General features: G+C 41.2%; 1 protein-coding gene across 10 annotated transcripts in view; it reads left to right on the top strand.

Annotated features, from left to right (window-relative positions):
• The window catches only part of arhgap23a (Rho GTPase activating protein 23a), a 76118-nt gene extending 50280 nt beyond the window's left edge, over positions 1 to 25838 (top strand). For 3 of the 10 annotated variants that reach the window (XM_058404738.1, XM_058404729.1, XM_058404703.1), the window contains exons 5-24: positions 243 to 321; positions 562 to 616; positions 3786 to 5358; positions 13821 to 14066; positions 14417 to 14528; positions 15310 to 15349; positions 16129 to 16266; positions 16594 to 16902; positions 17016 to 17077; positions 17333 to 17445; positions 17548 to 17666; positions 17764 to 17916; positions 18359 to 18437; positions 18710 to 18783; positions 19016 to 19105; positions 19210 to 19335; positions 19446 to 19487; positions 20422 to 20515; positions 22171 to 22202; positions 22728 to 25838. In XM_058404738.1, the coding sequence (XP_058260721.1) occupies positions 243 to 321; positions 562 to 616; positions 3786 to 5358; positions 13821 to 14066; positions 14417 to 14528; positions 15310 to 15349; positions 16129 to 16266; positions 16594 to 16902; positions 17016 to 17077; positions 17333 to 17445; positions 17548 to 17666; positions 17764 to 17916; positions 18359 to 18437; positions 18710 to 18783; positions 19016 to 19105; positions 19210 to 19335; positions 19446 to 19487; positions 20422 to 20515; positions 22171 to 22202; positions 22728 to 24161 (4970 nt within the window). In that variant the 3' untranslated portion in view covers positions 24162 to 25838. Of the gene's footprint in view, positions 1 to 242; positions 322 to 561; positions 617 to 2561; positions 2803 to 3785; positions 5359 to 13820; positions 14067 to 14416; positions 14529 to 15309; positions 15350 to 16128; positions 16267 to 16593; positions 16903 to 17015; positions 17078 to 17332; positions 17446 to 17547; positions 17667 to 17763; positions 17917 to 18358; positions 18438 to 18709; positions 18784 to 19015; positions 19106 to 19209; positions 19336 to 19445; positions 19488 to 20421; positions 20516 to 22170; positions 22203 to 22727 lie in introns of those variants that run through there. The other 7 variants (XM_058404713.1, XM_058404721.1, XM_058404750.1 and 4 more) reach the window with 7 other exon arrangements.
• Positions 25839 to 26284: the final 446 nt, after the last annotated feature.

Raw genomic sequence — 26284 nt, 5'->3', positions numbered from 1 at the left:
ACTGCGCATTTTATCCAATGTTTGCCTTCAGAGATGGAGCCATGCGTGGAGTACTGAGTTCATTGTTTTTTAATTCTTCGTATCTTTGTTTTTATGTGTCATATAATTTTGCTACTAATTTTTTCTGTTCTTGATGTCTGTAAAATCACCCTTTTTATTGATAATATATGAAAGTTGACCTGCTGAATTTAATCTCTTTAAGACTAATGAATGCTGTGTGTGTGTGTGTGTGTGTGTTGTAGGCGACAGATTAGTAAAGGTGAACGGGGAGAGTGTATTGGGTAAGACATACTCCCAGGTGATAGCACTAATTCAGAACAGGTGAGTCATGATTATAAAGATTCTTAATGAATGAGGTTTTCAGTGGCTTTATCTGTAAACTTTAATCGATGTTACAGCAATCATACTTTAATATAATAGCTGGATATGTTCATAGAATGTAGAAATGGTCATGTCCTAGCTGGGTCCATGTGTAATAAACATGTGGCACAACCTGGATATGACATACACTCAGATCTTTTATGTTCTTATTAATAATTCACATATTTTCTCTTTCTCTAGCGAGAGTGTGTTGGAGCTCTCCATAATGCCAAAGGATGAGGATGTACTGCAGCTGGTAAGTGTTACATCACACACACGCAAACACACACACACACACACACACACACTCTCGCTTTCTTTCTCTCTCTCTCTCTCTCTCTCTCTCACACACACACACACACTCTCTCACACACATACACACACACTAGGGAGGTTAAAACATTTGAATATTGAAATGTTACTTCATAATATTTATGTATTCAACGATTTTAAATATCCACATTCAAATATGAAGAAACCCCTATTCCTCACGCAGTCACCTCACGTAAATCTGTCACAACAAGATGAAACCTGTTAGATTAGATATGACTGAAGTGACTAGTGACTGAATCTCAAAGGATGATTTCTCGGTTATATAGTGCAGTCTGCAATTAGCCATTTTATTGTTCCCCAAGCAGTAAGCATGAATAGTATACAGGGAACCTGAGGATGCTGTGATGCAAAATCAGCACCAGGAAAGCATTTCTGTGGGTAAATAAATAAATAAGTACCTGAAACAATATTGCAATTGCCTTATTTATTTTATTATTATTTTTATTAGTTTATTTATTTATTTAAATAAATAAATCAGTACCTGAAACAATATTGCAATTGCCTTATTTATTTTATTATTTGTTTATTTATTTATTTATTTATTTTTCCCGCTTTACTTTTCTTAAGAAAGCACATCACCTTTCACCATCTTCCCATGGTTTTCAGGAGTTCTCAAACTGGAAATACTAAAATTAATATCATATAGACTAAAATTAATATCATATATATATATATATATATATATATATATATATATATATATATATATAGATTCGGTTTAACATTAATTACAAACATAGCTGTTGTTGAGATACTGAGGTTTGAATTAAATTCACTCAGTTCAAGTGACTAGTCAAAGTGGCTAATAAGTATAGGAAAAAGATATTAAAAGAAAAAGGAAGGAGAATGAAATATGGACATAACTGGACACAATATGAGCAGTAATAATATTAAAATGTAAATCATAAAGAAACAATACAAGAAAATGAGACTTTATTACAAGGGTGAATTCATTCTGATGAAATCATCTAAAGTAGTTTGCGAAAGTAAACAAGAATGAGATTATATGAAAACAGAAGAAATAAAAAAAAATGTCTAAAAGAATTTAAAAATAAAAAATATGTCTATAGGCAACTTTTAAAGCAATTTGTCAGCACTAATACACACACACCCACATAATTTGACACACCCACACATAAAGACACATATAAAGGAATGGGTGTGTGTGTGTGTGTGTGCATAATCACATGTGTTGCAGCTGTTTCATGAATACATCCTGGTAATTTTAGAACATGCTGATGTACAGTAAATAAGAAAAGAAAAACCTCTTGGAAAGTTACAGATACTTGTTGAATGTCACGGTCCTCCTCTCCCGAAATGGACGATGCTGATATAAACACGGAGTCTTTCAGTGACTCATCGGATTACTTCAGATTACTTCCGGATTTCAGATTCGTCCGTTTCTTCGGTGATTACAAAACTGCCACATGATAAATGCTCACACACACCAAAACACATTCCTCTCGAACAGCACACACACAGACTTGCCAGAGTTCCCATGTTCATATCGGTCCTTAATTACCTTGTCGTTCAAATGGTGAGACATGCAAGAGCACTCAGTGCAGAGAGACTAGAAAACACACACACACACACACACACACACACACAGATTGGTTCCATTTAGAACACATTAGCTAGACACTTTATCTACTTATTCTAGGAAGCATTATTTCATTCATCTCCTTTCCTGTATTCATATCACTCTTTCTCTATCTGTTGCTCTTTTGCTGCACCAGACACCCCTCCTTACACCCTCATCATCTGCATTCCAGAGATGACATCATCATGGTGTGGCCACTCCCACACTCTCAAAGGTTGGATAGCGAGTGAGAGAGAGAGAGAGAGAGAGATGAGGAAGGGAGGGAGTTCAGAAGTGCTGGGTTGGGTTCTTCTCAACACACCATACCAGATAGAGAAGAAACACTGAATGAGAAACAGCCTAAAGAAAAAGGGGCAGTGTTCAGAAAGAGTTAGTCCAGCTAGACCAGGAAGAGGACAGCGGGAAAGGACAAATAGAGAAGTACAAGCTCAGCAGAAGAGGAGTGAGTAAGAAACTGAGGTGCTCTCAGAATACTAAAACAAACCCATGGGAATTTTTCTTCCCACTCCGTGAGTGAGTTTTGGTTCGTTTACACACGCTCGGCTAGGTGTGTGCATGCATGTGCATGAAATATTCAGTTTGTGTATTGATCTTCCTGACGACGATTTGAGTTATCATTCAGCTTTTTTGGCATTTCCATGTGAATCAGATCATCTGCTGGGCAAGACAGCAGCTGATGTTGTTCTTGCAGCCTGTCGGGGCTGGTTTATGGTTTTCATAAATGGTGTATGACTGCATTACTTTAGCTTCTTCTTCATAAGGATAAAATATTGTTGGTTAGGAACACCAGTATAACTCTCGGTTTGTCTGTTTTGCTTTAGGGCAATATATTTTCATGTGATTTGTTGTCCTAAGTCCTGGATTGTGTGAACATTAGAGTTGAACATTTTGTTCTTGTCATGCATTTGTTTCTATTGACAATGTGCAGTGCTGAGCTATGGGACATGTTACAGTATTGATCACATTGAAAATAACAACCACTTCCAGCTTAGGTTATCTGGATGTTGTCTGAAGAAGTCAATATTGCGTGTACAGTTCGATTGTGAAATTTGGCTTACTTTGGCTTTAAGCCCTTTGTGTGTGTTGTTGTGCCTGTTTTATTGATGTTTGGTTGTTTGGATTGGTGTTGTGTGTTAACAAAATGAACAACATTTTTTTAGATTGCATAACCAGTAAAAAGCTAGGTGTGCTACTTTTAAAGTGAAAAACATTTACACTGGTGTCACCATGTGTGCGTGCTTTAGTATAATGGAGGTATTTAGGGTATTTTGTGTAAATAGGTGAGAAGTGTTTCGTCTGAGTTTCTGTGTAGTGAGGTGTATTTTTAACAGCTATATACAAATAAAATTTAATTGAATTGAGACATGCCTTATATGGTCACGTTCATACACCTCAGGCTCAGTGATCTCACCAAACCACGCAAACTTCTAGTCTTAAAAGCTGTAACATTTTATAACCCATTTCCTAATCTCTTCTCTGCTTTCTATCACAGGCGTACTCTCATGATGCCTACCTGAAAGGGAACGCACCATTTACAGGAGGGGCCCAAAATCTTCCTGCGCCGCCCCCTCTGTGCTACCCACCACGTTCCCAGCCTCATCCAAGCCACACCCCCTGCCCCACCTCTCCTCGGTCCCCCCACATGGGACAAAACCAGCTGGACAACTGGAGCCGCTGGCACGGCTCCGCCTCCAGCCCATCCCCACCACTTGATAACCGGACAAGCGCACCTACCACAACCAGTATGGCCTGGGCATCAGAGGGCCATGAAGCAGGGGGTGTCAACCACAGCAGCCCTGCCCATCGCACAGAGGAAATCCGGTATGATATGACACAGAGAGGACGTTCGTTCTCTTCCTCGCTTTCCACAAGTCCACCTCACCAAGCTCAACATGGGAACAATAGCAAGGACAACTTGTCATGGGGCAGCCCGCCAAAACCTGCACCAGTGTCAAGTTCAAACCGCACCCAACAAGCCCTCTCTAACTGGTACTACAACCAGGTGTCTGAACGGGAACGGGAGCGGGAACGAGAACGTGAACGTGAACGAGAACGAGAACGCTTAAATGTCCACTCGCTACACCACCGACAACGCAGTTTCTCTCAGGACCGTCTGGGAGAGCTAAGCCGAAGCAGACGGGCACATAGGACTGAATTTCCCCAGAGTGCCTCTCAGGACACATTGCTGCACTCTGGGCAGCATTCTCACTGGATGCAGGTCCAGCCTTCTGTTTGCCAGAACCGTTCTCGCTCTGAGAATCTTATTCGCAGTCGCTACGGGCACTCGGGTCGCTCATTAGAGGCCCTAGACCAGGTACTTTCCCCGCTCTCGCCACACCATGAAAGACAAGCCTGGCAGCAACAGCCCCCGAGGCAGGGAAGCCATTTTAGCCCTTCACATATGGCACCTAGTAACCATCATGTTCACCGCCATCACCAATCCAAATCTTCAGAGCAGCACCGCTGTCAGCAACACCCTCCCCAACAGCACCAACACCCAACGAAGCAAAATCAAATGCATTCATCACAGCATCCACCACAGAGCCGTCGTTTGACCTCATGCCAGAGTGTGGACCAGGAACAGATCGGTTACCGCAGCTACAGTCCCTCCTTTAACCGCAAGAGTGGACGAATTCTGCAGCATGCCCAATCATTCCGGGACCCGTCCTACACAGGCCCACGCCTCAGTTGGACCAGTCTTCCAGAGGGCATGGCCCCATCTCCTGCTCCATCCTCTGCCCCTCCTGCTGGCTCAGTGTCTGGAGAAGGACAGGATGAATCTCATCGTCCGACTAACCATGAAAGAGAGGGTGGGGAGGCAGAGCAGGAGACCCAAGCGCAGGTCCAAGAGGTGGTGCTAAGACAAAAGCCACCCATGGGCCGAAGGGCTGGCCATGTCCACCGACTCCCCCTGGCACTTGATGGCAGTGACCCTCTACTTTTTACCTCGGACCCTGAGGAAGCCTTGCTCAAGTCAGAGGGTTCTTCCTCCCACCGGCATGCGAACGGTAATCTTGCACCACTGTCTGTGGAGGATGACTCGCTGGCCTCTATCCCCTTCATTGGTGAGCTTCTCTTCTTCCTTGGGTGCTGCCTTTCTGCTTAAAGTCATCCTCCAATTTTGCTGTTTTGCCTGTTACCTTTCCTCTGTTTTACCAGTTCTGTTTTGTTTTATTCAGTCCATTCATCATCTCTAATAACTATTGCCAGCTGGTTTACTGTTAACTTCTTTGTTTTATTGTTGAAGATTTCTATCCAGTCAGCAGCTTATGTTTCTTTTGGTGTCCTTTTGTTGCGTGTCAGATGTGTCAGACTTAACCTTAAATGCTCCACCCATGGGCTATGTAGCATCTGATATTCTTTTTTGCGCTGGTCACACGTTTCAGGATATTGAAGATTGCAATCTGAATAGCTCTCCGCACTTCCGCGTATTCACAGTTCTATGTGCCATTTTCAGGCGTCAAAACAAACTTTGAAACATTCTGGTGACTCAGTGATCTTTCAAAACAAGATAGTAGTTTATGGGTTGAAAATAGTTAAATCTGTCCTGTATTTAAAAGTTATTTGGGAAAAAAGTATACAGGACATAATCTTATAATGACAAAACATGTCAGATTCTTTATGGAAAGCTAGAAATTTTGGCTTGTGAGGCAGTGTCAGGGCCAACTTAAGCAATAAGACTTATAATAAAACACACATAAATGCACATATACTCTCAGAGCCATGCATTTCTCTGGCACATAGTTGTTAAGAAAGCAGGAGAATGAAGTGACCAGACGCTTAATAAACTGAAAGGAATGTTGGACTGTCTGTCATAAGAGTTTGCAAACCCATTGGCATTGCCCTTCATTTCCTCCGTCTGGGGTATGTATGTGGGCCATTGAGGATCATGTAGATGGTATTAACTACCTGTGTCTGAATCAAGCATTGAGGAATTCTGCTTCATTATCAGGAACTAAAGATGACTGGGTTTGTTCTGGTTCTGTATTATAGACAATAAGCGATGACTAATGACTCGTGAGAAACCTGTGAGGCAGAGTCTTTACTAATAGTCCATTCATTTTGCTGATCAATTCAAGCATGTGAAAAGAAAGAGGGACAGAATAGTGTGTGTGTGTGCGTGTGTTTGTCTGTGTGTAAGTTCATTTTGTCCTGTAGCCTGCAGTGATCGTGTCCCGGCTTGCCTGTTACTGGGGAAGAGTGCAAGAGCAAAAAGAGATTTTGAAATAAAATGGCCGACAAAATGCGAAGCATGCCAAGCGAAGGAGATAAAAGCATTGTATAGACACGTTCCATCTCACACACACACGTACACACACACTTCTTACCTACAGAGCTTGTAATATTTTGCTTCTGTTTTCAGGCACAGTGTTATGAGTTTTGCTAAGACTCAGCTGGACTGTAAGATCCTGGGAACAAAAAGTTGAGTTGTACAGTTGAGTGAAGAGTTTAAACCTGACAGAGGTACAACCTGTTTTGCATACAACACACCCTCAATTCCACACAAGTATGTATGAAAGCCCAGAATGCCCGGCAGCGATAGTTACACCACTGCTAATGACTAAAAACTCATCTGCAGAAACTAGAGAGAGCAGTGACTACTAAAAACACAGACTTTTATGTATTTATTTACTTATTTAGTTAGTTAGTAAGCTATTTCAAACCAGTTAAAATCTGTGTTTGTGTGTTTTATTTTGTGTGTGTGTGTGTGTGTGCTTGGTAAAGGACAAGTAACTGAGGTTAGTAGAACGGTACATAAATAATGTACAAATATCTACATGCTTTCACGTTTGCAAGCCAGGACATGCTTGGGCACCGAAAATGAAACGACAGATACACACCCACAAGCTAATCAGGTCTCTGGGCAGTTGGGAAACAATGTTTTGCATCCAGTTATATTGCGTTTGGTTGACTGTAATCCTCAGCGGAAGATTTTTTTCTCCATAAGACAGCAAGAGAGGTTTATCCATTGAGAATATGTAAAAAAGGTGAACCATTGCTTGACTCTGTATGTAAATATCAGACTTGAGAGTAGGAGAGTATGTGGATTCACGTCAGTGTTAGCAAGCTGTTTTGTTAGCGTCTACAGGCATTAGAGTAGCTTTCCAAAATGTTGGGCAAGCTGTCAGGTTTATTTTTGGAAATAGTTAATAGTTAATGTACACCAGAATATTACATGGGATTAGAACACGGCACATTCCTAAAACCTGGTAAACACCATGCGGAGTTAAAATGAACTGAAAGTGCACATAGAAACGTGTGTATGTGAGAGTGCGTGTGAAGCGTTTTTAATATCAGCACCCCTATCGAGAGAGCATGTGTGTATTAACTGTGCTCGGCTTTTTTAAGGTAAATATCGGGTCAGAAACACAGGGACGTATGTGGATTCATGTCAGTGTGAGTTTTGCATGAAACCGCATGACAAGTGGATCGTTGGATTTGTTGTTCTACGCCGCTGACACACAGTGACACTGGTGACTGGTCTGCTATTTTGACTCGATTGTTTATTCTGAACTGAGACGATCCCGGGCCTTTTGGTTTCCTTTTTTTAGTATGAAATGCAATTTAAATCATTTAGAATAGAAACAACTGAATGGAAATAAGTGCAGAGTCATTAATACAGACTCCGAAATTTTCGTGCATTCCATCAGCGACCTTCAGTTTGCAGTGGGTTTGAATGAAACAGTTCACAGAAAACAAGAAGTGACATGAGGAAGGCCCTGCGCAGCTTGCTCCAAGCAGTCACATTTATTCAGATTGATTATTTTGTTAGCAGATAAATCAGGTCCATGTTTCTGGTTCTGACCCGCAGCACTGATTAAGGTCATCAGGCCAGTTTAATGGATGTCAAGCCATTATTCAAAGTTTTCTGGCCTGGACTATGGAGTTACAGTGGCCTCAGTCTGTCAGAAATACGGCCTGACCCACAGTTGACCTTTAAAGATTATCACTTCCTTTAGACATTGTAAATAAGAGCTTCCACATGTTAATGTTTTATCACTGCTAGTCACATCTGCTGTACTTTTGTGAAGCAAATCCCTCCATTCCACTAGAGATTCTAATTATTTCCATAAATAACATGGCTGCCTACTTCACAGACTGACAGCTGTATTTAGTTCTCACTGTTTCAAACAAAATTCTTGTCATTTTTTCTGTCCAGTGACTGTATCTGCTTCTGAGAAGCTCATTGTGTCACATCATGAGTAATTCACAGTGTAGGCATGATCTCAGTGTCTCATAGTTGTAGCGTTGTAGAAGACAGGACTCAGGAGCTAAAAATACACCTGTAAGAAAACACACTCTGGGACACACTCCAGACTTAGCAATACTTCACAGTTACCTGTTACCCAGTGCAGCCCCTTTTTGGGGTTGAAAATATGTTATAATCTTTAGCCCCTTCTTAAAGGCGACTCGGTGTGTTACTTCAGGTCAGCTGTTGAACTTCATTGTGTTGCAACAGTTGATGGTGGTGACTTTAAGAATTTTAGTACCACTATTACAACCCCCCAGGACCGAGCCTCTACATACGAGGAAACTCTACATACGCCGCTAATGACACTAACCCCAAAAGTCTTTCAGGCATGATGGAATGTAAGGTACATAAAGCACTAAGTCAAAACTATTCACTATTATCTATAAACAACAGTTTCCTGTCTCCGGTGTTCTCCACAACCTTTTTTGGTTTCTGATCGATAAATAATATACCAATGTTGCTTTTAAAAATCAGCTATATGATGACTCTCGGGAGACAGCATTCAGTGGAATTTGATTTGGGCATGATTACTTGTCTTTCTGCTTTTGAATACAGGACAGGAGGAAGCATTTTCCTCCATATTCTCTCCCTAATTTGGTCATCTGTCATCGTTGGCTAATTCTCATCCACTAGCCAGATCTGAAGCCAACAAATCTGAAGCCAGTCACAAGGCAGCGTAACACAATTCGAGGAAAGCACTCTCTGCTGTCTTTCACATACCTGAGCTCAAAGATGCCCACAGTTGGCTAACATTGCTATGAATGACAGCGAAGAGTGAGAGAGAGTATGTCATCTTTCCCACCCAAAGCTAGTGTTTCTCTCTTGGCCACTAAACACACCTAGCTATAGCATCATTAGATTTGAACTCAGAGGCAGTTTTGCTTTTTTAAAATGTTTCAGAGACGCCCATGCTCACTGGATTGTTAACTTCTTTTATATAGTATTTATCCAATCATTTCTTTGGCATTAACGACACAGCATTCCTCAGTCTCCGCTGAGCCAAACTAAACCATGGTTCCAGGTTGTGAAAGTAGACAGTTGTTGACAGCACTAATAAAAACTACACATCACTGGTGACTAGATCCATAACTATGAAGCATGAGAAACTACAGCTGATTTATCTTTAAACCATAATCCAGCAAGACAGTACATTCACGACAAAGTCTTAGCCTTCAGCCAGGGCTGGTTAGGTGAACAGAGATAGATATGTTTTAGGGGTTTGCTTATGGTCATCGATGTATTTTATAACGCAGTCGCAAAAGCAACATTATTGACCAAATTGGTCTTGAATGTGATTATGGAGCTCAGACAGAGCTGTTGGATTTGGTGCTTTCAGGGTGTACTGTGGTGGTGTGGCACAGATGCATGAGATTCGGAAGGAGGGAAAAAGGGGGTTAGGGAGATGAGGGGTTTTGGAGTGAGGGGGTGAGACACACGCTTAATCGGACACAATCAGCACACTCAGCTCTTTCTACCCTCAATGGTACCATTGTGTCATGTGTGCAAAGAGGAGGGGGTCTTCATGCACACACACACACACACACACAACAGTAGGACCTGTGAACATCTCTCAGAAGCTTGTGATGTCCCCTTGTTCTTCTGTACTTCCTGTCTCCCTATCCCTCTCTGAGATCACCCTTCTGCTCTTTCTCATCTGACTCCAGCGTCCAGAAAGTTCCTTTATGTATGGCGTCTTCTTACTCCTTGCTTGCAGGAAGTGTCTACATATGTCTGGTCATGGAGGCATGTAGTAGTTAAAGCAACACTCCAACATTTTTTTCAGCCTAATCTCTGTTCACCACTTAGAAGCATTCTTTTGACTAGACAGATAAGAAAGAAAAGAAAAGAAAATGTTTCTTAAAATGCACTAGAGGCCGTAAAAATTTAAAATACATGATGGAAATTTACAACTATAACCATTACACCATTACAGTGGTTGGTACGCTTTTTCAAAACACGGCAGCAATACAAATCATTTTGGTTACATTTGCGGTATCCATGTTGGATTAGGAAGAAACCATGATTACTTTGAGCTACTTCTGCTCCATTAGTTTCACACAAACACAAAAAGGGGCTGGAATATTTTTCGAATAAATGTTTCTAGAACCGAATTTATTAATTCCTTAAGCGTTCTGTACGTAATTAATAAAACTTGTGGGCGTGTTTTATAGGAAAATTATCAACGACAGGGTCGTGTGGTATGACCCGATTCAAAGCAGATTTATTGTTAACACCCTAAAGTTGATTATATTACAATGAATTCATCTCTTAAAAAGTGTTATTCATTTTACAACACAGAAATGTGCCAAAAATCTGCTAACAATAGTAGTTATATATTTAATGTTGTGGAATGTCCCTGAAACTAGTTAGTTCCTATTTTTACTTGCTGGAGGTGTAACAATCCGATTTGGATCAATGCATCGATTTTATAGGCGTCAATGCACTAATCATAAATCAGTTATCATTTGTTATGCATCAATTATTGCTGAAAAATGGACTTGTATGGTTTTTTTTGGTTAGCGAGTTTTGCTTGTAATGCTTGATACATCCACCTCAAAATCTGAGTTTTGTTACATAATGATTAAAGGTCTGAGGTTTATACATCTGTCACTATGTTATAGTAACCAGTCACTCATTCAGGTCATCATTGTTTTTCTCCATCCCTTGATTTAATAAGGCCTTCCTGAAGGCTTTAGATCAAGAAACTTAAAGAAGCAGCGCTTGAACTTGGACTGGAGACTCCTTCCATAAACGCTAAATAAAATCCACACAGAAATCCACTATCATACGACTGATGATAACATATGAGAATGAGTGCATTAATATAGACTGGAAATTCAGCAGCATTTTCTGACCAATCAGAGTCGAGACTTTAACAGCACTGGGGTGTAAATATGTTTACTGGCTAGTTCAGGAACTGCCGTGAGAATTTTATGAATGAGTAAACAGGTTTCTGTTCTGTTCTCAGTCCAGGGAAATATTTTGAGACGATTCACCATGGAAACTTCACGTAATATAACTGTAGTTATAGTCAATAGAAAATTGAGTTTTCTTTCTTTTTTTATTATGGTTGTGTTTTGCATTACTGAGAAGCAAGTAAAAAATAGAAACCTAACCAGTCTGCGATGTCTATACAGCGAATGCACAGCGTTCATGGAAAGAGTATGTTCTGTATGTTAATGATGCTGCTTTTTCGTGTGTGAGCTCGGCCGGCAGTAATAAGCGCCTTTGTTAAACCCACAGTGCAGCTATTTCTGCCAGTGGCTGGAAAACAGGCCCAGTCCAGATTCTGCATCCCAGATTGGGAATGTTTCCGCCCCTGCGCTTTCTCTCTCTCTCTCTCTCTCTCTCTCTCTCCTGTGTGAGAGAGAGAGAGTATGTATGTATGTGTGTTTGAGAGAGAGGGAGAGAGAGTGAGTGATTGGGAATGTTTGTGCTCTCTCTCTCTCTCTCTCTCTCTCTCCTCTCTCTTTCTCCTTCTGGTTTCTCATCCACCTCCAGAACTCAGTATGAGAGAACGGTTAACTCTGTGCTGGCATGGAAGAAAGAGAGCGGGAACAGAAATGTAGGATGGGGAAACGTTTAGGGATTAATGGGAACGACAAGTTGAAGTTCTAGTTGAGATGAGATGAGTTGACGTACACCTGCTGACAATGACAAGAAGGGACGTGAGGAAAACGGCTGTATGGGGCATCAGAAAGCTGAGAGAGTTGGAAATTGTGAAAAAAGGAACGAAGGCAAAAGAAGGTGGGTGAAAAGGATTAAAAACAATTGAGGGTGTTGTAAAACTGGGTGATTAGCCAATGTAGATTAATGTATAAAGAGATAAAGAGAGAAAAGGTTCAAATAAAATGTAAGCTTCATGAGAAAACGTCGTCTTTTCTCGGCTGCTGTAGAAGTGCGTTCTGCTGCCATCTTGTGGCTGAGGTTAGTATTGCAGTGTATTAGATGCGTGGTTTCTAGTACTGGCAGGTTCACAGCTTCTCAGGTCTGGTGCTGAGAAGAAAAATGCAGGGAGAGATAAATGATTAACACAGAGGGCTTGTTTCTGCTGCGGCAGAGGTCACGGGGGAACTGAAAGCAGAAGCATTGTGAAGAGGGTATTGTCAGTGTATACAGAAACACATTCTAAATTGTTGCCTGTGAATTAATTTCATAGCATTAGATAGAGTTAAATAATCGAGTAAAAGAGTGGAAGAAACATAAGTGGACAATTTGTATTGAATTGTCAAAACAGAACAAACGTGTCTTTGATGAACTTTCCTCACTTCTGTGATGTTAATTTAATGACATTTGAAGAGAATGACGTGGAATATGGAAACCTTTAACCGAAGACCATTTGTGTGAATCTAGCTTGTTAGCTGCTGTTTTAGTGTTATAGTATATTCTGACACATTTGTATACTGTAATATAAATCGCTAATGATATAAAATCTCAGTGAGTTTACGAGCAGTGATATATACCCAATTAGTAATGCTGGATTAATAAAGTAATATACAGAAAGCATATTTAAATGGCATGTTTATGTAGAGTGTATGGATTTTTAATAAAGTTAAAGCTGTATAGATGTTTCCATTCAGTGCTACCTTTATACTTAGCAGGTTTATTGGGTATTAAAACGATCCCCAGAGATCATTTTAGTGAAAATGGCATGCTCAGATCTCCTCCCATTACATGCACCATGACTTTATCTGTAACTCGACCAATGCTGCTGAAGCACTGGATAGAAACCTTCACAAACACGCATTCATAGGATCATAAAAGAACTGAAACTGTTTTTAGTACGAACGCCTCACACGTCTCATTTCCACTTTGAGCACGTTTCTCATGGAGGACAAAGGTCCAGGTATGATCAGAGCTGATTTATTTTAGATCTTTTATTTTCTCTCTTTGGTGGATGAAAGTGTGAAATATTTGTTTTATAACGTTCTCTAGGTTTGAACTCTTTTCTTTTCTCTTCTCCATCCTTTTCGTTTGAGGTGTGAGGTTTATTTTCCGACGGCTTATGCAAAACGAAATGTTTGGTCGTACGGTGATTCTGAGAGAAAAACATGTGTGTGTAATGAGTTAACTTGGCAACACCGTATTTTTGCTCTTCCTTTAACCTGTGCCCTTTCATTTCTCTTTGCTTATCCCTGCTCTTTCCTGTTGTCTAATGAATTCCTTTCCTTCTATTCCTCTCCTCTTTCCTCTGTATCCCTCACCTTCCCTTCCTTTTTCCTCTTTTCCTTACTTTCCTCCCTTCTTTTTTCTCTCCTTTTACTCCTCCCACAGATGAGCCAACCAGCCCGAGCGCAGATCTACGGGCGTGTCACGTCCCTGCCTCGTCCGTCGTGTCCAGTAGCGGCCTTAAATCCGTCCCCGCTGTGGGGACCAGTCCCGCCTCCCCAACCTTCACCTTCCCCCTCAGCCGTCTCTCCTCCCATGACTGCAGTGAGTCTCGCACTGAAAAAAAGAAAGAGAAAAAGAGAGAGAGAGATGCATGCTCAGGCACACATTTCAACGCTGAAATACACAAATGTACGTCTGAGATTTTTTCCGACAAATACAGCAGATTCCTCTGCTTCTTTCATTCACATCTAAACTCATGCATGTGTTAGAACATCAGACAGAGAACATAGCCTGCATCTGCATGCTCTCCTGCACGATCGAACATGACCGGACTGAATCTACGGCCATCTACATCAGAGCTTTCAAAACATCCCTCTATCCCTCCTGCATCCCTCCTAAAGATCCCCTGCTCACCCCACTCGCTATTCTCTCACCTCTTCCTCACTGTCTTTTTCCTGTCCATTAACTCTCTCACACCATCCCTTTTCTCCTCCTGCAGTACAAATCAGCTCTTCTTCTCCTCTCCCCTTTCTGAGCAGGCAGCATCAAGTCCAGTCGCCGTTCTTCCTATCTGTTGGCCATCACCACTGAGCGCTCCAAGTCATGTGACGACGGACTGCACAACCTCAGAGACGACGGGCGGGTCTTCTCGTGAGTCTTTTAGGGATGGGTTTTGAAAGTCTGAAGTAGTATAAATGTGAACGTTACAGCTGCTGATCAGATTTCATTCCTATATCTATATTTGTACCAACATATTTATCGCTCGGGCTGTAAATCTGAGAAAGAAATAAACTAGAACTGAAACTAATAACTGAGATGGGGTTTTTTCACACTTTTACTTTCAGCGTGATCCCAGCAGAGATTTGACTCGAACTAAAATATTTATCAGCACATAAATTTACTCAGGCCATTACAGCTTCTTTCTTTTTTTTCCCAGAACTTTCCCTCCTGATGTAGATTCGAACACTTCCTGCTTTTATTACAATTAGAAATAAGATAAATCTCTAAAAGTATTACTCATATTTGGCTTTAGATTAACCCAGTTCATTAAAATTGACCGGTCAGTTAAGTTTCCAGGTCTGATAACTAAGTAATAACCATAATAACTTTGGTCCTAGTCAACAGTAATCCTCATTGCTGTTATGTGACTAAAAACATAGAGCCTCACAGAATTCTGGGGATCTCTGCATCACAGTGTTAAATAAAGTAGGAAACACCTTCTATAAGTAAAGACTGAATATTTAGTAAGAATAGCATGATTAAAACAATGCACAATGAAACCAGTCTCGTAAGGACTGGTAAATATTCTACTCATAAATATTATTTGTTTCATAAGTATTTTGCTGTAAGATTTATACTGCATTTATTTACGCTGCAAGATAAAATGTCTTTCCTGCCTACTGACTCATATTGTGTTTTTAATTCCTTTCAGGAGGTTGCCAAAGAGAGTTAAAAGCTTCTTCGGTGATGGGGTAAGTGCTGGTCATTAAAGTAGAGTGCGGTAAAAAGTAGAAGATAAAAAACCAGCCACTAGTTAGCTTCTCTTTTTATGGCATAAAAGTGCTCCTGATCCTCCTGCAAACTGTTTGTATCTTCAACTTTAAAAAAAACGAGGCGAAAATCATCTCTGTAATGTAAACATGACCTGTTTTGTTGTGTCCATGTTCAGTAGTGAATGTCTTTATCATGTCTCAGTCCACAGTGGTGGTTATTCTGAAGCTCATATGAACATAGACACTTAGAGCTTTAAGGATTTGTAGTATTTCTGTTTCTACCTAGCCTACTAGGAGCAGTATATTCATAGAAAAGTTCCAAAAGTTCCAAACAAATGTTTTTATCTCCAAAGTAAATGTTGATATCAAACCCGTTTCTGCTCTCTGTGAAGTGTGTGTTCATACACATTTATAATATAAAGGTGTTTATCTTCAACTACTAAAATTCTGTGTAAGGTTATCCAACAGAGGGAAAAACACACTGAAAGCCAACAGAGTCCTGACTCATTTTACATTACATCCCATAAGTCGATTTCCATTTCACTGGCAGAATGGAAAGCCAGTGTCCTGTTAAAAAGGGTTAAACTCAACTGAACAGACATATTGGCAGGGAAGAAAATGATATTAACCAATCAAATTCCAGCATTTAACCCAAAGCCTTACATTAGTTTTTGTATTCATTTAGAGAGATTGAGGTATGTGATTCGATATTTTATTCTGCTTTTAATGTGTGTGTGTGTGTGTGTGTGTGTGTGTAGTCTCTGGACAGCTTGACGGTGGCTGATGAGGCTCGCTCTAAGCGTCACTCTGCCTCGGAGCTGGGCAGCATCAGCTACAGTGATGTGAGAAAAGAAGGATGGCTGCACTATAAACAGATCCATACTGAGAAGGGCAAGGTGAGACAGGAAGCCGGGCTATCACACACACACACACACACACAATACTATCACAAATATATCTTATGTTAAAACAATATGGTTAAAAAATGTGGTTAAAAATATGTGATTTTAGAAGAATGGAATGGCAACTCAAAGATTTCACTCACAGCAGCTTATCTGTTATAAATCAGCCATAAATCAGTGTATAAATTATTATATGATCATATTTTTGTATCTTTCACTGGTTTGTTTAAGGTAGAATGTTTGACAGAATTAATATTGTTGTAAGGTTAACATTCAATTTCTTTTTCCACGCATCACTCTCTCTCTTACTCCACGTTTCAGAAGGTGGGCAGTGCAATTCGTCCCTGGAGGCGGGTTTTCTCAGTGCTGCGCTTCAGTGCACTCTACCTCTACAAAGACAAGCGGGAGGCGCTGCTGAAAGGTGCCGCCCTGGGAGGCGGATCTGAAGATGAGCAACCGATCAGCATCCGCGGCTGCCTGGTGGACATCGCGTACAGCGAGACGAAGCGCAAGAACGCGCTGCGACTGACCACGCAGGACTTCTGCGAGTACCTGCTGCAGGCTGAGGACCGAGACGACATGCTGGAGTGGATTAGAGTGATCCGGGAAAGCAGCAAGACTGACAGCGAGGTGAGGGATTAAAAAAAATAAATAAATGTGGATAGTAGAAAGAGATATTGAAGTAGGTTTTGATATGTAAAGGTAATGGACTGTTCGTGTGTGTGTGTGTGTGTGTGCTGTAGGAGTTGGGTTTCTCTCGACAAGCTCTCATCAGTAAGAAACTGAATGACTACAGGAAGCAGAGGTAAGTGGAGCTAACTTGAAGTGATATATTTTGAATGAACAAAAACATTTGATATAGAGGTCACGTAGATTAGTGTTCTTCTTCCTAGACAATATGACACAATGCTTATTTCAATACATGACCTACAATTCAGTATATTTAAACAATACAAAAAGGATATTATTCATGATGACTTGGAGCAGTTTTTATGGTGTGATGATCATTTTCTGATGGAAAGTTGTTTTATTGATCTTGTCTCTCTATGGCTCCGTTTAGTCCGACAGGTAATAAGCCCGACTCATCTCCCCGAGTGCCACGCATGACCTTCTTGCTGCCCAAGGCCGACAACAGCGGTGCGCCCCCTCGCTCCCCCAAACACGAAGCCAAAGGTCAGCCTCTCTCACACACCCTCAGCCAAGAGCCCAACCCATGCCTCCTATCTTTTCTCTATCTTCATTTTCATTCATAATTATTTTCCTTGCCACTATCAGAGGAGAGCAGTCCTCCCAAGTCTCCATGGGGCATCAACTTCATGAAGAAAGCGAAGAAGGCGGACCCCAAAGCGTTCGGAGTCCGGCTGGAGGATTGCCAACCCGCCTGCAATAACAAGGTCTGAATGTGAACGCTGATGTGAATCGGTTCTTTAAAAAGGAAATTAGAAGGGCTCTTCCCACTAAGCAGCACTGTGTGTGTGTGTGTGTGTGTAGTTTGTTCCACTGATTGTTGAGATCTGCTGTGGCTTGGTGGAGGAGATGGGTTTGGAGTACACAGGAATCTACAGAGTGCCAGGAAACAATGCTGTGGTGTCCAGCCTGCAGGATCAACTCAACAAGGGCAGTGACATTAACACTACCGAGGAGGTGAGATACACACACACACATTCCTTTAAAGAAAAAAAAACCTTTTAAACATTAAAACATAAATCATCTGAAATTATCAAAACATGATTTTTAAATTTATTTTTATTTTATTAATTTACTAGATTCCTTAAGAAATAACTGGTGAATTGTTTTATGTACAGTAAATGGCAGTATTTAGTCGTGATTATTTCTCTCAGAATGCCCTATTCCTGCATTTCAGTGTTAAATTTTATGTATTCGAACTGTAAAAACGCATCTTTGCTTCCATTGTGACTTTTACCATAGATTTGTCCCAAAATTCATACATAGATATGAACTAATCTGATTTTTCAGTAAGCCCTGCATTTATTTAATATCATCATCGGTGTATAAATCTCCTAAATGAAGCTGATACTATACATGATTATTTACTTTGTGTGTCATGTATTCCTCTCTGATCCAGCGGTGGCAGGACCTGAATGTGGTGAGCAGCCTGCTCAAATCTTTCTTCCGCAAGCTTCCAGAGCCCCTCTTTACCGATGGTGAGACTTGTTTCCTCATTTAGACTTAAGCCTCATTGCTGAAATCTCATCATTCTGGCATGACTGTTCACATTTAGCAGTTCACACAGATTTGAAAAATATATTCATATCCCATTTATCCAAAATAAAACAACTGTGTACTCATATTTATCGAGCTAAATTAAAGGTACAGTGTACATTTTTTACCTTCATATCCGTGAGAAGTTTTGTTCTGAGGATGTTAAGTCATTCATGTTAAGCTCATGTTCATTCATTTTCTTTTTCTCTGATAGATAAATACAACGATTTCATCGATGCCAATCGTATGGAGAATCCCAGTGACAGGCTGAAGACCTTGAAGAAACTGGTACGAATGTGGCGTCTTTACTAGTCATTCACACACACCATCAGCATTTCATTCCTTTCTCCTTTCCTTGTTCATTTATATTAACGTAAGGAATAAAACACTTTGCGGTGTGCGGTTATGGAAAACTAATCAACACCAAGCTGTTATCATGTGGCCCTGGTGGTTATTTTCTTTTACTCCACCTCTTATACCAAAGCAATTTCACTTTTTTTTTCTGTCACTTTCTCTACAGATCCATGATTTACCAGATCATTACTTCCACACTCTGAAGTTTCTAATTGGTCATCTGAAGACCGTAGCCAATCACTCGGAGAAGAATAAGGTCAGTTCTAATACATATCTAATACATATGTTGCTTATTTTGTAGTGTTATTAAAATTATCTTCATTGTTATGTATTGTGTGTGTGTGTACTGTGTGTGTGTAGATGGAGCCTCGTAACCTGGCACTAGTATTTGGACCCACTCTTGTGAGAACATCCGAGGACAACATGACGGACATGGTCACCCACATGCCTGACCGCTACAAGATCGTCGAAACTCTTATCCAACATGTAAACCTTTCTCACGCTAAACACTACAACTGAACGATCTTTAATTCAGTGTTTTGTTTTTTTTACATTGAATTGCCTGTTCTATTTTTTCTCTCTCACTGCTCATGCAGTATGCCTGGTTCTTCAGTGAGGAGCACGACAAGGATGAAAAGGTAAAGTACAGAATTAGTGATGAACAGATTTATCTTATGTTTTTCATTCCACATCATCCTGTATAACCTCCATAAATGCAGAACATAATCACAGTTAATACGGGGGGTTGATTCCCATGTGCTTCTTGGAGTTTGCATGTTTCTCCAGGGCTTCAGGGGTTTCCTCCAGATTGTCCAGTTTCTGCTCCCAGTACAAAGATATGTATTGTAGGCTGATTGGCATCTCTAAAAAAGTGTGGCTGTAGTGTGGAATGTGTGCCTTGTATTGGGTTGGCACCCTGTCCCCCACCTTGTGCCCACAGTCCCATTGACTCCGACTCCCTCTGTGTAGGATAAATGAGATGGAAGGATGGATGGATGGATATAATGCGTTAAGACCTCAATTAAACCTGATACACAATATTATGCTAGTTTTAGCTAAGATTGCCAGTTTTCACAGTTTACTAAGGAATAATCCACAATGGAGTGGTGATATTTTGTCCCATAATATCCTTTTTACTCTTAGACCATAGCGATTTCCCAGTGATTACATTATTTTACTTATTAAAGATTGCCATGCCTTGCTATTATCTGTTTCTAGTTATATTTAATTCCTGTTCAGTTCCTGTTATATAAACAGTTGTATTCACACCAGGGTCTCTTTTTTTTTTCTCTTTCGCTTTTTCATTTCACTGATAAAACCGGAACTCCTCTGTCCTGAAAACCTTTCCCATGGTGTTTCCAAGCACTGACACTCGAGACTTATTCAGTAAAAGCAATGCTCTAATATAAACCTGTGATTGAATTATGATTGAAATTTTGATTCAGGAATTCAGCAGTGCTATGATTTAACTTTATGTATTTCAATGGGAAAGCCTGTGGTCACTATTAATTATGTTTAGTTGCGAAGCCTTTGAATTACTGTGTATTGAAGATTTTCTTTTCTTTCTTTCAGACGCCAGTGGACACAGAGGACGTTCAGCCCGCCCCTAATATAGATCACCTCTTATCCAACATCGGCCGAGCTGGCCTCCTGGGTGAGATCTCAGGTGAGAGACTTCAAAACCTGTTCAGATGCCGGAGAAGAAACATAGTGATTTTAAATCACAAATGGCACTGAATTTGTTTTAGTCTGTTTTAAATGACTGATGCAAGATTCAAGAGCTCCTCTGATTTTAGACCAGTAGGATTTTAAGATATGTTGAGTTAGGGCTGAGTGATGTGACGCTATAATATCAATCTTGTGATACATTACAGTATGTTACAATATGCTTTGTGGATTTTTTTTTAAATCAAGCGTTCAGTCTTATCCACAAAGTGCTTTGGTTTTCATTCCAACCCATCAGAAGCCCCACCTGAGTCTAGTAAAAGCCCTGACTGATTAATCAGGTGTAGCTCCTGTTGGTTGGAATAAAAACTTGCACCCAGATTAACCCTGTGGACTGAACACCACTGATTAATACAATTAATTTAATTACGAATTGACTGCAATTGTTCAAATTTTGTCTTAAGCTTTAAAATGATGGGCATCAGACTATTTTTTAAACACATCACTATTGTATTTTTGGCATTTTGTAAGCCAACATATATATATAGTTTGATACATACTGTATCAGGTATTGTAGAAATAAAGAGTCACGATATATTTCTGTCATAACCCTATTGTGATTGGTGTTCCTAGAATATGGCACTAGACATGGTTATTAATGTGTGTTTAGATCAGAGGTGTTCAATCTTATCCACAAAGGGCTGGTTTGGTTGCGGGTTTTCCTTCCAATCAAAATGCCACCAGTTTGTTTAGTTTATCTTGGCTTTCTATGAAGTGTGGCTTCTGCTTGACTGGAATGACTTTGCACCCACACCGGTCCTTTCCGAATAAGATTAAACACCCCTAGTAGATATAACCAAGTGCACGAAAGTACATAGATTTCTTGCATGTTGAGTGTTCTGCACTTTTCCATTTTCTTTTTTTTCATCTTGTTTTCCTTTTCTTTCTGTATTCCTCTTTCTCTTTCTCTCTCTGTACATTTCTGCGTCTCTCTCATAGCTGAGCCTGTGGAGCAGCCACTGCGGTAGGATGGGTTTCGCCTGGCGTACCCTGTGTGTGTGTGTGAGTGAGCGAGCGAGCGAGTGAACGCTTGAATGTGTGTGTATGTGTAAGAGAAAGAGATTTTCTGATTATGGCTGGGTGTCGGTTTGTGTCAGCACAATGTTTTCATCCTCCATGTCTCTGAAATCGTCCTCCCTGCCCTTCTGCCCTTTCCTGCTCTTGCCTCCTCGTGGCTTCATTGATGAGTCGATGTCATCAGTATGTGACGTGATGTCAACCGTGTGTGCGGTTCCTCTTTAACGCTGCACATTTGGAGACCCTGTTCACATTTGAGCATCACTTCTAGACAATCAGTAACTCTTTGTTATGCACATGTTGCTTGGCCTGAATCTTGTGTGAACATTGTCTCGTGTTGGGGTGCTTCATATTGAACGACAGTCACAGAGTCAAGAAGACATGAGAGAATTGTTTAAAAAACAACTTAAGGCCGAAATTTTGTCCTCACAGATTTGCAATCCAAAATGGCCATTGCTTTTCGATGTCTTACTTGCCTCTGTGCCTCTCTTTTTCTTAGAAACATGTCCATATAATTATTCATCTTAGCCTCTTTCTCTTTTCTTTTTTTTTTCTTTTTCTGTTTTATTGTGACTTTAGACTCAACCAACAGTGATTCAGCAAAATCAAAGGTAAGGATTGGCTAAGTGTTGCAGTTCAAAAGCTTGCATTGTTTGCTTTCCGGCTGCTGTATATGTGCTAATTTTGAATTTAGGGATTTGGACCTCTCTGGTAGAAATGAGGTAATGCAGGAGAGCACGTCTATTATGACCTTTAAAAAATTGCACTCATATTTTATTTACCTAGAAGATATAGTCGTGAAGTGAAATATTCATTAGCAAGACAGTAGTGCTATATGTTATGTTCATATCACTGCACAGAATGTGGACACTTTCACATTTATGCATTAATAGTAATATTCTATTATTGCTGACTTTTAGCTTTATTGGGCATTATGTATAATATGCATTATATCTCCTTGGGTTGAAATATATAATGTCTAATTGCTACAATTACTTTTCTAGGATGTAAAGTATATACTGCACTATATTTCTCTTCCAAAGTTTTCTAAATATAGATTTATTTTTTAATTGCATCTTCAAATACCATTCTGTTCGATATCCTGTAATGACGGTCAGACCTCTGTCATTGTTCAGGGCTCCGGAGGGTCAAAACGTGACCTCACAGCCAAGGACTTCCTGACTACGCTGGCCATCATGTCTGCTGTGACTCGGAGGCGCAGAAAACGACCCGCCGCCCGCCTCCTGGGCAGCAGCACCGACGATGACTCCGAACAAGAGCCAATCAGAGCCAATTTCACTGTGGAGGGAGAAGGGGAGGGAAAGGAGACGGAGCGGTGTGAATCTGACACGGCTCCGCGTGCAGAGGCAGAAGAGGATGAAGATGAGGAAGAGGAGGAAGATGACGAAGAGAATGCGGAAGTGACTATGGCCTCGCCAGGCAAGGACAAACCCGGAATGCCTTGTGAGGAAGAAGCGCATTCGGTGATCCTCAGTGAGGAAGAGGACCAGAGGGCGGAAACGAAAGGTCGCAGCTGGAGAGGGGATGACGCACGTTCTATTGTCTCGGGTTACTCTACTCTCTCTACACTGGGGAGGAGTTTAGCCTCCGAGGGGCGGGGTGAAGATGCAGATGATGAGCAGAGCGAGCTGGTGAGCGAGACGGACAATGAAAGCGGCTTTGCCTCGCGCTCTCTGACGCAGGAGCGTCCTGAGAAACGCACGCCACCCCCATCAAATACGCACACCTCACCAGAGCCGCCTGCACCACGCAGCTTCCTGTACACAAACTACAAAGCCTCCTTACCTTCTCCCACTCCTGCTCCCACTTCCACTCCAGCTCCTCCTCCCATTCCTCCCAAACGCCCCACCCCCGAGCTTGTAGAAAGAGGAACTGAAAGTGCAGCACGCTCCTCCACTCCCTCCACTTCCTCCTCAACTGCCTCCCAACGGCTCCAAAACCGACCCTCCTTCAACTCCCATCGCCTTATTCAGTGTGACACTTTAGCGCGCCGGCGCCTAAAAACAGAAAAGGCCAAAGCTCGTTCCCTAGATCCTTTAGAAGTCTGTAGTGCTTCACCCAGCGAGGAGGAACCGCAGTCTAACAAAGGGCGAACGAGAACCAGCCTCCCGGATTCATCTACTTCGCACTCACCCAAACTGACCCTATCCACTAGTCACCTGTTAGCTCCGCCCTCTACCCTGGGCTCTACCTCTGGCACCACAAGTCAGGCATCCCTGGCAGAGCAGGTGCGTGCACGTCTGCTCGGTTCAGCGGAGGACATGCGTTCTGTGGGGCTGAGAACGCCTCTCTCGCCTGAGACGCGCCGGCGGAGGCGGGCCTGGAGGAGACACACAGTGGTGGTCTCTCCTACTGACTCTTCCCACAAAAGCTCTCAAGTCTCTGGTGCCGTTAACAACAACAACAAACCCCCAGCCCCACCCCCCAAACCTTTCTTTGTAATCCGACGTCCGGGGGAGAAGCCCATTCCCGTTGCTCAGCGATCCTCCGCCGACGCCTCTTCATCACGCCGGACCCCGCCTACCTCCCAGTTCCACGAATGCTTGTGACAGCATTTGAATCAGAGTAATCGGATTCAATACCGTTTTCCATTAACACGGTGCTCGTTCTGGGAGCCTGGGAAACTTTTTCAAACAGTTTCCACTGGTGTAAGAGATTATATTTACATGTTGTACCTCTTTGTGTTAAAGTCTGTGAAAACAGAGCACAGAGGCTTTATCACAGACCCTGATCACACCCAAGACAACTTACCTTTAGCAACATAGTCTGATTGCTGATTGTGCAACTTCTTAGCAGCAGTTTCACTAGCATTAGTTTCAGCAGTGTAGATACTACACGGTTGCTTATCATTTCCAGTGAAACAGTTGTTTCCTCATCAAACCACTGAGTCACAGTAGGAATGTTTAACATTTTTTCAAAAATCCTTCTGTTCCTGTCTTGTTTTAAAATAGAAATAACTCGAGTTGTCATGGTGACTACCCATAGCCCCATTTTGTTTCCAGTCAAGCACCAGTTTAGTTCTGGATCCACAGCAATTTCCAAAACTATTCTGAGATTCTACGCCCACTCGGGACCCGGCACCTTGTTGGTGGAAGAGGGGTATCAAAGAACGGGTTCGCTAACTGTGTGTTTTCTATTTTTTTCTCATTCAGAGCTGCTCTGCTTGCATGGCACAGGGCTTCTTTTAAACGTTGCCAAAGTTTTTATTCTCTTTCCTTCAGCCCTTTTAGTGCCCTTTTAACACAGTGTTACAAAAGGGCCAGAGAGCAGCAGGGTCTCTACATAACATTTTAAAGATCTGCCAGGGTTCTTGCCACACACTTACATTGAGGTCATTGTGTGTTTCGGTGCTTCACTGTGTGCTCCCTTAAGACGTGTCCTCATTCTCTCAATGTGTCCAATGGAGGGAATGGCAAATAAAAAAATTCACCCGCTTGTACCTTTCTTTTTTCTTGTTAACCATGACGATGCTGCCTCATCACAGATCCTGGGACTATTATAAAGGGTACACAAACATTCACAGAAAAACACACATTCTTTCATCTGCTCAAGTGTAGACTTCAGCAAAGTATTAATGCAGTATTAGCGAGGCAGTGTTTTGCCGACATCAAATGTGTTGAAACGGACCCCTAACCTCGCTCATATCCCTTTGTAAAAACACACACACACACACAACTCACTGAGCATGCGTTTGCTCGTTCTAAGCATTTCTTTATCCGTGTATTTTTGTGTCTGAAATGTTTTGTGTATAGTGTGTATGTGCGTTCAGCTATTTTGTAACATTTGTACAAAGCCTTGCTAAGTTAATCTTGTAAATATGCATATAATATCATATTTGTTTTTCTTTTTTGTTTTGTTTTTTATATGGTTTACAAAAGCGCACATAGGTGCGTGATCATTTCTTTTAAGATTTTACTTGAAATGGTTTCTTTACTGTTTCTTTTTGTTTTGTATACAGTATATATAAAATATATTATATATTTTGTATGGATATAATAAGTACTTTCGTTTGGGGTGTTATTTGTTTTAAACGAAACAAAAACAGAACTAAACCTCCGATAGACTGTTGTTTATTTCCTCATAAATGGCCTTTTCTCTGTGACTTACCAGTACTATGCAGAACTCCATACACCTCAATGCAAAGAAAAGAACTTTAACCTGCAGAAGAGTGTCTGTCCAACGGCCTGTCACATGCTATAATAAATTCCTTCTTGCTGGGCATTGCAGTGCGCTGTCATGTTGCTTGCTTTATTTAATTCATTAGAGTTTAGTGCAGTCTTTCATTGTACAAATAAAGCTATATGGCTTGGGCTAGTTTGAGCAGTTTGGGCTAGTTTGTATTATAGATGCTTAAAAAAATAACCAAAATCATTTGTCCACCGCCTATATCATCTAATAGCTCATTATCCCAGTCTATATGCATAACACAGATAAAGATATAATATGAAATGATGTTCTGCTTATTAATTCTTAGCATAGTTTGTGAAGTTACATTTTATAGAGATGATTAACTTGTCAATCCTTGCATTTTCTGCCTCGCTTATCCTGCACAAGATCATGGGAACCCTAGAGTCTATCCCAGGGAATACAGGGTACAAGGTGGTGATCACCCTGGATGGGGTGCCAATACATCACAAGGAACAATCACACACACACACTCATACAACAATAC

Source organism: Hemibagrus wyckioides, linkage group LG02, assembly GCF_019097595.1.
Source record: "Hemibagrus wyckioides isolate EC202008001 linkage group LG02, SWU_Hwy_1.0, whole genome shotgun sequence".
Lineage (NCBI taxonomy): Eukaryota > Metazoa > Chordata > Actinopteri > Siluriformes > Bagridae > Hemibagrus > Hemibagrus wyckioides.
The sequence above is the reverse complement of the archived record's forward strand: the minus strand, read 5'-3'. Positions and strand labels throughout refer to the sequence as shown.